Source organism: Catharus ustulatus, chromosome 5, assembly GCF_009819885.2.
Source record: "Catharus ustulatus isolate bCatUst1 chromosome 5, bCatUst1.pri.v2, whole genome shotgun sequence".
Classification (NCBI taxonomy): Eukaryota; Metazoa; Chordata; class Aves; order Passeriformes; family Turdidae; genus Catharus; species Catharus ustulatus.
In genome coordinates this window covers 25,042,765-25,054,845 of record NC_046225.1, presented here as the reverse complement: position 1 = coordinate 25,054,845, position 12,081 = coordinate 25,042,765, and the positions used below count along the sequence as shown (strand labels likewise).

General features: G+C 41.3%; 1 protein-coding gene across 5 annotated transcripts in view; it reads left to right on the top strand.

The window, feature by feature from the left end:
* The window catches only part of COL25A1 (collagen type XXV alpha 1 chain), a 333,111-nt gene that overhangs the window by 269,351 nt on the left and 51,679 nt on the right, over positions 1–12,081 (top strand). For all 5 annotated transcript variants that reach the window (XM_042779283.1, XM_042779281.1, XM_042779282.1 and 2 more), the window contains 5 exons: positions 249–302; positions 1,871–1,897; positions 4,177–4,221; positions 8,717–8,749; positions 9,888–9,923. In XM_042779283.1, coding sequence (XP_042635217.1) covers positions 249–302; positions 1,871–1,897; positions 4,177–4,221; positions 8,717–8,749; positions 9,888–9,923 — 195 coding nt within the window. The remainder of the gene's footprint in view (positions 1–248; positions 303–1,870; positions 1,898–4,176; positions 4,222–8,716; positions 8,750–9,887; positions 9,924–12,081) is intronic.

Below are 12,081 nucleotides of genomic sequence, written 5' to 3'. Positions count from 1 at the left end.
AGGAGTCACAGGTCTCCTTTCTGTTTAGTGTGACATCTGTGTGTTTCCACCTTCTTCAGAAGAATAATTTCTTACCTTACGTGGGTTAGAGTTAATCCTGACAAAATAAGTCACTTTAGTGCCCAGCTGTGGAGTACATATTTGCAGAGTATTTTAAAATTTTGTGTATTATTACTCACCCGTTTCAAGAAGGTTCATATATTTCATCATGTTCTTCTTACCTTCATCTTTTTTTCCTTTGCCTTTAGGGTGAACCTGGTTTGCCTGGCACAGCAGGAGAGAAAGGAGAAGCAGGGCTCAAGGTCAGTATTGAAAATAGATTAAAAACAGAAGCCCAGAGTATGTGAGTGCATATGTAGATGACTGTTGTGCTTTCCAGCTTGGCTTTGTATTCTGACTGGCTTTTAATGATCTGCTCCCTCCAGTGATCAGTGCTGTAAGAGGCTTTACACATCTCACCATAAAGAAGCATATTCTTCTGCTGTGCATGTATAATTCTTGTCAGTGGCACTGACGCATAGACAGCCCCCGCCAACTGAATGCAATATGCCTGCAAGTGTTTGGGAATCTGGGGACCTTTTGAGAAAGGCTTTGTTTATGCCCCTTACAATGTGTTCCAGGCTTCTTTTCAAGAGCTGCTGTGGTCAGTTCTTTGACAAATGTCAGGGTGAAGTCTTGAGGGCTGATCCTGCTATTATGGAAGTTAACCACAAGCCTCATTAGAAGCATGTCTCAGCCTGTATTTATTACATCAAAATGACTCTTTGCACTTTATTGTTATATAGTTTGTTTTGCTGTTTTAATATCGAACAAGTGAAATAATAAAAAAAAAAGCTTAAATTAAAAGCTTATGAAAACATCCATGTCCAGGATGATGGGATCTGTGGGCCTCTTGGAGGGGATAATGCTAAATTCTAATCCCATCAGCTGTGAGTGAGCGTCTCTTGGTGCACATGTGCTCCTCAGCTGATTCTGTGCATCATGCTGCTGCTGACAGACATGCAAGGCAGTCTCTTTACATTTACTGACTGGCTGCTTGTCCCTCAGGAATGAAAACAAACCATTTGGGAGCATGACCTTTTCTTACTTTGTATACAGAACTGCCAAATTATGGCAGTTGATGCTCAATTCGTATTCACAGCTGTAGTCCCTGAGTTGCCTAGCGACTGCCAGCAATCAGAAAGGGCAAATATGAGCCAGACTGCACCTCTGAGCCAGAAATGCAGAGATGAGTTGTCAGGGTCAGGGTGGTGTGCAAAAGTGCTTTTGCAGTTTCTCAAGCACATTTTAATTTTCAAAAAAAGAATGGGTAGAAGCCATCTTTTTGTTGCAGATATTGTTACAGACAATATAAGGAGCACTGAAGGCTCTTTACTCTGAAATGGTTATGAATTAGTTCAAGACACTTAAGACATCTTAAGGAAACTTGAGGAAACTTCTGAGCCATTGACAGAATCAAAAGACTTTCCCTTCAGATTCAGACTTTTTGTTTCCTTTGTTTGTTCCCAAAACAAGGAGAACCACACCTAGGAGCTACCTAGGTCCTTGCAGGCTGCTTCTCAAAGACATAGGCCTGTTTGTCAGGGTCTAGGACAAGATAGTGAGAGAAGTCTTCACATGCAAACCATTGAAGCTTTAAAAAAAAATGTTGAAGGTGTATTGTCCATTGAGATCTATTAAATGTATGTATTTTATTGTTCATTGTTCATTTCTTGTTGTATCATCTGAGACATTGTCATCAGTAGTGACATAATTATTAGTAATGATAGTAATACTAACCTTAATAATAACTAATGATAGTAAGGCTAACACTTTGATTTTTGCCTGAGTTAGTAACTTACAACTTCTTTGCTCCAATTATTTTTCTTAGGGTGACCCTGGAGAAAGAGGAGAAAAGGTGAGATGCTTCATTTCCTTTGTTGTGGTTCTGTTTTGGATAACTTGCTTGGAGAGTCACCAGTGCACTGACCCCAAATTTAAAAATAAAAAGCCACAGCTACTCTTCAGCTAGAACTTGAGTGGAAATGTGCAACCTTTTCAAGAGTCAGCTAATACCTGCTGATGGAAGTTGTTGATCTGTGATTACTGCACAGGGATTAGTCACAGAGTACAGTGATTGTGTTAAAGGCTTCACAGCTGAGCAATCAGTCCTAACTGTGATGAGTCTCAGAAAATGATGAGCCTGTCTGAATAAATTAGAGATCCACACATTTCTCATAACTTGGTTTTGATGCCCTGACACCTGGAATAAAATGTTTAGGTAACAATGATAAAACTATGTAGATTCTAAGTGATACCTGTATAGTAAGTTCTCCATGTACTAAAAATGGAATGTTCCATTTGTGTTTGGGTCAGTTTAAGTAAGAGCAAGGGAGTCTGTCCCCATGATCTGGAGTGATGCTGTCTGGAGAGGCACCAGCAGCACAAGTGGCACACTGATGGCGCTTACTTGCAGTGGGTGAGCAAGAAGCTGTTTCTCTGATGTCCAGTCATACCAAGGCAAGACAAGGGGGTGGAACAAGCTCATTGCTGCAAAAGAGTAGTATAATTCTGCTCTTCCAGGCATAGTGGCTTGTAGGACCACGATGAGTTTAGAGTTGAGCTTCCTCATCTGCTCAGAGGGGCAGTTTGAAAAATAGCATAAGCCTTATTCAGAGTAGGAATCCATGCACCACATCATCTTCTGCAAGTATACTGAGCTTACATTTAAAAAGTAAGTTGTTTGTACTGAGGTGCTGTTTGCTCTTGAGAAAGGTTTACCTGTGTCTTTGCAACTATAACTGAATTTCACTTCCAGATCTGTGTAAATCTGTGTAATAGCAGCTGGAAACATTCTTTGCCCAGGCAATTAATTTCACATTTTCACACCATAAAAATAATCATTAAATAATTTCTTCTGTTAAAATGATATTTTTAAGTACTTCAGTAATTCTTAGTTTGTTTTCAGACATAAAAGGAAAAACAATTAATTTTAATATGTACTGAATTTTTGTTACTTAAAACTATTCTATTTTTTCATAATTATCCTTTGTCTTTTTCTAAAAAGTTACAGTTACAGATACCTTCAATATGCTTTATCATGTCAAATGAACTTGGGATGACATTCCTCTGTTGCCCTTCCATGTTTCATATGTGTTTCCTTAACTGAAGTGCTGTTCCCATTAACTGAAGTGAAGTTTCCATTGTATCAGTGGCTATGATGTATAAATTGCTAAGTCCTCTCTGAATGGAATTTCATTATTAAGGTTTTCAGAATAATTTGACAAATATGAATAATGTTGCTTGAATAATCGTACTGGTTATCTGACCAAGGCCAGGAATGTGTTTTCAGTCGACTTAGACTCTCTTTGTATCAGTATTTTTTGGTGTTTTAAATACTTGCACTTTACATGAACGTCAAGTCCCACAGAAATTTTTAACCTATATTCTTAAAATATAACAACATATAACCTATTTGATGTAGTCTGGACTTCTTATATGGTTACATGACTAGGTGGAAAATAGGTCTCGTAATAGATAAATATTGTGAAATTTTTATTTTTTAAATTTGGGCATTTTTTGTGTGGCAAATGTCTACTTAGCCATGAAAAGGTGTTATCTGAATGTCACTTTCTAAACAAAAACAGTGTATAGAATTTATGTAGAGATAAAGTAATTTGGTAGCTCCTTGGACGAATGACATTTAGTGATTTTTTTTTTAGCTTGTGAATCGTTCATGAAGGACTTCAGACTCAGAGAGTATATGCTATAAATCACTTGAGAATCCCAATAAAAACTACTGGAATTGTCTAACTGTCATCTGAATTTTATTAGATGCATCTAGGTGAATGTCTCTGTGTTGGGAAGAAAAAATGTATTGGCAATTTAAAGTGCTGAATCATCATTAAATCATTAATTTATTCCTTCCTTCATAAACTGCAGTGAGCTGAGAAAGATGGTAGGTTATACCAACAGGTATTTTGATACTTTGTGGTGGGGTTTTTTTATACATCCGTGAAAGGGATCGCAGTTATACTGAAGTCTGTATAAGACGTAGCCACTTCCTGACCATGTCACAGAGACTATCTGATTAACAAAATCAGCTTGCATTGTTAATCATGTTGGAATGCTGACTCTTCTCTGCATAGTGTGTGCTTGCAGAAAATCAGTAAAACATAATGTGTATTTCAATTATAGGGGGATGCTGGTGAGAATGGACTGAAGGGTGACACAGGAGAAAAGGTAACACCAGCTCTTAGCAGAGAAGAAAATGTGTGCCTTAGGCATGCTTATAGTATAACCAACTAATAATTTGTTCAAAAGAAAAATGTATTTTGAGCTGGGTTTTTTCTAGAGATGAGTAGTTTGGTTGAGTTCATTTTTATGAACAGCAGAAAAATTTTCACTATTCTGTCCAACTAAGCGTAAGATTTCTTACTTTATACAGCAGTAGCCCTAGTACAGAATATGTCAGATGGTTGTAGCTAGCACTCCCCTGTTGAAATTTGCATCATGCAGAAGCTTTAGTTACAGTCTGCCATTTGGAACTGCCCCTTGGAATTATAACCATGTTTTCTGATATACCCGTTAATTTTTTCCCTTCTGTGTTTCCATCAGAGTGGGGCCAAACCAGTATGGGACAAAAATTGTGGTATCGTGATAGGCAACTTCCCATTGGCAGCTGGAAAATCAAGAGTTGATGATGAACACACTTTACATCTTTATTCCAAGTGGCATCAACAATAACCTCACTTTATACCTTCTTAGTTTTTTTTGCAAAGTACCAAGATGTTGCAAGAAATCACCAAAAAATACATTTTTTTCAAAATTTTTGTTTTCCTGAGTTTTCTTTTATGTGAGAGTCATGCTCAGAAAATTCAAATGGAGTTTTCAGTGTGATTTCCTTACTCAAGGTAGTCTTTAGCAGTCAGGGTAAAGGCTGTTGCTCACAAGAAAGGATCAGACATACTGATCTCACCATCATTTTTTAACTCATTTGCTTCTAAAAAACATTTATTTTAGTGACTATGCTTGGGCAGATGCATAAGCACTTTTTCTTGTACCCCTGTATGTGTAATGTTTAACCAATTTACAACATTTCAGTGCAAAGAGAAATTTGTGATGGATTTATCAAGCTGCTAAGGAATGCATACAAATCTCTCAGGAGCTCTCCTTTGGGTACAGTGAATCTGTACTTTGAAGAGCAGAAGGATTTTAAGGCATGTTCTAAAATGTCTAAAAATAGACATTAGATTTAAGAATTGCCAAGTTACTTGATTCTTGGAGTTAATTTAAATAATACTTTATTTGTAGTCATGCTTATTAATATAGATGAAAGTTTTAAGAACTTTATTTACTTACTTACACAATGTCTGCTGGTAACATAATCTTGATCCACTCTTATGTGATTTAAGAATATAATCCATTGTTCAGATAGACAGTTCTACAACAAGTAAAGGGTAAGTTTATAACCTCTCTGGGAGGCCTAGTGCAGCTTCACCTGTTGTTTTTCTACTTCATTAGCCTTGCAGGTGAGATTGCATCCACGAGAATGCCCATGTTGCCCTGCGATCAGCAGCATGGACATCCCCCATGTCTGGGATCTTTTTTGAGGAAAGAAAAAAGTTCTCTCCTTTTGTCACTGGGAGATCCTTCATGCCCAAACATGAAGTTTTAAATATTGCTGTGTAAACTTTCAACAATTAGGCAGTCGAGTTGGGATCAACTTGTGGAAAGCATAGGTTGTCAGACTTCTTATTTTGCTGTATCTGAAGAAAATTCAAGACACCTCCTGAACTTCATAATGCAGAAGTCTCCCCTCTCTTCTAGGTTTCATATGATTTTCAGAGGTCGGGTGGTGACATGGGAATATATTCTGGTTTTTTGGAGAGCACTGCTTTAACCATAATGGGTTAGAATCTTCTGCATTCATTTTTGCCAGATTTTCCAGAACTGTGACTTCATTGACTTTCAATTTTTTCTTCTTTTTCCCTGACTACAAGACAATCTGCCACCCAGAAAAAAAACCCAAAAAACCAGTTCTTAGAGAAGAGCTGCAGCTTAAAGTTTCTGATAGGCAGCTTTGCAAACAGTACTTTGTAGAGAGCTTACAAGGATGGTTTTTGACAGATAATTTAGGAGTAAGCATTAAACTTGGTGTCATTACATTACACTTGAGTTGCTTAACAGGGTTTGTATTCTTCCCTGTTCTTCAGCATAGGGAGAACTTTTTGCTTAGGAGATTTAATCCATACTCATAAAACTTAAAAACATTTATTTGAAAGCTTAAATGGAGTTTCTGTGAGAGAAATAATAAATTTTTATTCATATGGTGAGAGAGTGAGATACCATGTGACAACAGATTCAGACTTGGTTTAGGAGCAGGTTCCTGTTTGTGCAAAAAATGCAACTTTGTTTTCTGAACTGCTGTACTAAGTGACACTCAAAAATATGGACTTGGGTCCTTAATTCTTGACCTTAGACTTTAGAATTAAAATGTCTTTGTTGAACGGTACTACTTCAAAGACAGTGTGAATGCCAAGCTTGAGTTCTTGCTTCTCTTCTTCCACTGTAGCCTTGGTCCCTAGACACTACTAGAAGGGTCTTCCTTCTTTGTACATGTTCCCCTGCTGAAGTTTCTTCATTTGCAAACTGTCTTGACTCAGCAGTGCATCGTGGAAACATACTGTACCTAATGTTTTTCTTTGATTTTTATTCTTGCATGAAGGTGGATTGTAAATATTTTGTGTCTTATCTTCTCCATATCCATCATTGTTCTTTGAAATGTTTAACCATTTAATGTGTCTTACTAGTTGCTTTGGCCCTTTATAGCTATGGAAGGTTCTTGAGGCTTTCGGTTGTACATGTTTGTGAGGGATATTAGCAGTGTCACTCATGCATGCCTATCAAAATGAGGCAGCTCAGGTTTCCATGCATGTATCAATCTCATAATACTGATTTTTGTGTTTTCTTCACTGCAGTAACTGTGTATTCCTATTCTTCAGAGGCCAGTGAACATGTCAACCAGTACCATTTAATTTTATATGATCATACCAAAAAGACACCATGCCCAAACCAGCTGTAAAGCTATGGCATTCACAGAAACATCAGGAATGGGTGTCCCCTATTTGTATTTTGTACAAAGAATGTTAAGCATTTATACTCTGCTATATATCTTTGCAGTGTGTTACAGTACTGACTTCTACCTTTATAAATCACTGGTAGGCTGCTCAGGAGCTTGAAGTTGCTTCTATGTAGCAACTTTCTACTTTCAGTGAACAACTACATTTATTTTGAATAACAAATAATTACAGTAATTTCACGACCATAAGGCACACCGGAGTATAAGGTGCACCCCCCCCGGAGTCGGCAAAATTCGCATCTTTGTAGATCAGATAAGGCGCACCGGACTATAAGGCGCACCTTTTTTTTTGCAGTGACACTCCGCCCCCAGCTCACCCCGTGCGGTTGCTGGCCAAGGCCCCACCTCAACCCGGCAGCCATTGGCCCCTGGGCCCGCCTTCACCCGGTAGGGGCGGTGCCACAAGCCGGTAGGGGCCCCCCTGAACCCGGCAGCCATGGGCCCCTGGGACTACCTGGACCTGGGAAGGCGGGTGCCGCGGGCCCCCTGGCCCACATTCACCCGGCAACCATGGGCTCCCAGGACTGCCTGGACCTGGGAAGGGGGGTGCCACGGGCCCTCTGGCCCACCTTCACCCGGCAGCCATGGGCCCGCCACCAACCGGCTGCCGTGGCACTTCCGGCTTCCCCCACGGCTCACAGCTCACACTTCCGGTTTGGCAAATTTCGCAACTTTGTACATCAGATAAGGCGCACCGGACTATAAGGCGCACTTCTGGGTTCGAGGGAAAATTTTAGTCAAAAGGGTGTGCCTTATAGTCGTGAAATTACTGTAAATAATTTTTTAAATAGAAGCATGCTAGTCATCTTCAGTAATATATAGCCTAACTAGCAAACTTGTCAGTAGGTTCTTTTTTTCTTTTTTTCTTTGGCATATTATTTATGGAAAAAAGAAAAATTAACTAATCCTCTGTCCTCTGCATATCAGTGCCTTTGAAATCCAGTCAACCCAGCAGAATATAGGCAAATCTTTTTGAATGCTAGATGCCTTCTCAGAACAGAGACCTTTCCCGAATATGTAGATTACCATAGCTGTCTCATTCTATGTAGTATAGCCCTTCATGCATTAACCTATGCATTTAAATACACTAGAGTGTTGAGGAAATAAAGTTATGATCTGTCCTGATGGAGATAAACTCATAGGTCACTGGGGTTTTTTTCAGCGTGAGTCTTCATTAGCACAAAAATGTTATCAGTTGAGTCCTGACACTTGCCATCTATAAAACTGAGTCAAATGATCACTCATATTCTTTGTAAATAACAGTGAATTATTTTTAATGTTGTTCAACAACATTTATACAAAATCTGCAATTATTGGATCTATGCTATTAGTTCCGAAATTTGAAGTTATCTATAATAGATATTTGGGTGAGTGAAGCTAAATCTCTTCATGGTTTTGAAAACAGTACTGTTCCTTTTCTGAATCACACTGGTGTAATTAATTAGTTAAATGCCTGTGTAGCAGCACAGAAAACAGGCAGTCTTACTTTGCAGTTATTTTGCTATATAATGTTGCTATACTCTTACATGATTTATGTGTTTCCTGGAAAATTGCTTATGTAATAAGAGTGATTATTTCTTGTGGATTTTGTATCAGGGTGACCCTGGCTCTTCTGCGGCTGGAATAAAGGTAATGGAGTTCTAAGGATTTTGTGCAGGGAGAAGAGGGTTGGTTGGTCCATGCAACTTCACAGTGTCACAGACATTTTGGGTACCATTACAGTAATTTCACGAATACAAGCCGCACCAATTTGACCAAAAGTTTGGTGGAAACCCAGAAGTGCAGCTAATATTCGAGGGCGGCTAATACATGAACAAAATTCTAAAATCTGCCAACACGGAAGTGAGAGCCCGCGGCAGCCCCAAGCCAAGCTGGAGCCCAGCCGGCCCCGGCTGAGGTGGGAAAGCCTGGCAGAGGCGGGGCCTGCAGTGTGGGGGTGGGCAGCTGAGCCTGAGCCAACAGGGTGGGGGAGCCCGGGAGAACTGGGGCTAGCAGTGCAGGGGAGCATGGCAGAAGCAGGAAGCCCGGCGGGTGGGGCTGCCTGGCAGCGGGGGAAGCCCAGCAGAATCGGGGCCAGCAGCGTGGGAGATCCCGGCGGTGCGGGGGCCTGCAGTGCCGGCCAGGGCGAGCAAACGCGGTGGCGGTGCAGACGGGAGGGGGCGGCCGGCAAGCCTGGCAGCGGCCGCCCCGCCAGCAGAGCCTGGCAGCGGCGGCAGCCCTGCCGGCCGGGCGAGCAAACATGGCGCGGGGCGGCCGGCGTGCCTCTCAGCGGCGGCAGCGGCTGGCCCGCCGGCAGGGCGAGTAAACGCAGCGACAGAGCGGCCGGCGTGCCTCGCTGCGGCGGCCGCGGCTGGCCCGCCGGCAGGACAAGCAAACGCGGCAGCGAAGCAGTGCTGACGGGAGAGGGGGGCCAGTGAGCCCGGCGGCGGCTGCAGCACCACCCGGCCGGCCCCGTCGGCAACCATGAGCGGGCCGAGCCTTCCTGGCCCTGCCCCGAGCCAGTAAAGCCCACTATGCCGCGATCCTGTTACTAATTGGCCAATTTGTGAAAGCTGCGCACGGATTCTCGCTACGAACGAAAGTGCGGCTAATATTCGGGGTGCGGCTTATCTATTGACAAAGACAGCAACATTGTCGAGGCATCGGAAGTGCGGCTTATACTCCGTGCGGCTTGTATTCGTGAAACTACTGTAATGTTAGAGATTTCCACAGCTCCATCTTTAATTAATTTTCTCAGATCTCATGTCTTCCATCTGTTTTCTTTTAGGGTGAACCTGGTGAATCGGGACGGCCTGGACAAAAGGTACTACTTGGAAATGTTCAGTTTTCCTTTCCTGCTGGATTTGTGATAAATGATGTTATATCCATGTTACCACTGGTACTTACCTGTACTGGGATGAATCCGAGGCAGGACTGTTTTGCAGCCCAGTGCTGTACATATTCATTTATTTTGTATTTTGAAAAGGCACAGGAATGATGATGTTAATTAACATGAAAAGCAATTTTGACTAACCCACCTTTCCTTCTAGCCACACCCATACTTGCATTCAAAACTTACCCCGTTGCAGCTGGTGAGACTAACAAAGAATGGCTCTGCTCCTTGGATGATCACAAGCTAACCCTTCATGTTTGACTATTAATCTTCAAACTGTGGTACACTGTTACTTCTCATCAGGAAGAAAATAAATATTGGTTAGAATCCCATTCACATACGCCTGTGAGGGGAATCAAACCATCAGTAACACACAGTGTATTTGGAAGGATGCAGACCAGGTAATGCTACTCTGTCCTTCCTTGCAGCATAAGAAATTCCCCTGGGTGCTGTGTGGTTGAGGCTTCTTCTGCAAGGAAAGGTCCTGCAGGAGTTACAATAACTGTACTGCATGCGGCCCTGTGAAGCTGGGGAATATGCTCTTTGAATCCACAGTACATCAAACACAGTGAATGCTGTGCCTTCGGCTCCCTTTTGTGAGAGTAGGGGCAGGTCCTGCAGGGAAAGCAAAGAGACAGTGAGAGAACTGGATTTGTGCATTGCAATATTTTGTTTCCCTCTGGAGCCATTGGCACTGTTCTTACTTCTTACAACATTGAAAATATTCCACTGCACACTGCTACCAGAGTCAAACAGAGTCCTTCCAGACAGACAGTCAAGAGCTAAAATTCTATATAGTGGATGGCAAGACAACTATTTTCTAATAGTCAAGATATTTTGGAGATTAAACAAAACCCCAAACCACATATAAATAAGAAATAAGGAAGAAATTTATTATTTTTATTTAAGAAATTATAACTCTCATCTGATAATAAGTAAGACTTGTGGTTGCAAATGCAGTTCCTTAGTAAAGTAGTTTTAATTAGGAAAGGTAATCAAAGTAGTTTAAAGCTATCTAATCCACAGAATGATTCAGTGTGTGCATTCTGCAGCATATGCTTTGCTTGGGTAATAAACTAGAAAATGCCTGTGGAGATTCAGACTCTCATTAAGTGGCTGCCATGGAGGCAGAACTAGTAGTGATTTATCAGCTGACTCCTGATTCTCAGTGCCAGCCACTCAGATTTGATCTAATTTAACCAACATGGATGAGTGAGAGGTATGCACTTCAGACTTTCTGTATTATCACCTTCTTTTTCATACCAAAGTGGGGCTTAGTGGCTTCCTTCCATTCACCTCATGATTTCCCAGTGACTCACACTCATGTCCCAGCCCCACCCATCAGCTCCCATAACATGCCCAATCAGCATGCCTCCTCCAGCCAGGTGCCCCATGCCTGCTGCCCTGCGCCCCTGCTTAGCAGGGACTTTTTCACACCACCAGAGGCTGTGGGAGGCTCTTTCTCCAGTTGGAGGCACATCTCTGCCATCTACATCATCTCAATGCTTTTCCCCTTCTCTGTATCCCATTCATATTTCCTTCCTGTGTCCTCTTTTCTTTCTTATATTTTCCTTTTTTGTCTTCTTCTAGTTGTCCCTTATCCATCTTCTAAGGACAAATATGTGTTGAGCTGTCCACCTGAATACTATTTTCATGAAACAAAGCATGACAGTATTTCAGCAGTCTGACAAGGCTGTTGTGGGCCACACTGTGTGCTGAGGTGACAGAATGTCCTGCTCTGCCATTATGTAATAGAGTTAGTATACAGCCTTGGTTTCTTTAAAAGTCATTCTTCTCAGAAATCATGCTCGAAATATTTATATTAGGAAAGGTCCAAACAAGAAAATACTATGCATTCATCTACAAAGCTAGTTGTCAGTAAGAAATAATGATTCATTTTGTTTCATACTGATGCATCTTTTAGGGCCATTTTCATTGTTTTAGGTTACTGTGACTCTGAACTGGCTTTGGTGGATGCTTTCTGCTTATTATGTGTGAGTGTTAGCTCTGTCCCGAGACTAAAGAGTAACCTACTGCAGCAACACTAATATAATATCAATTATGAATATTCCAGTTCTGTACTTGCAAG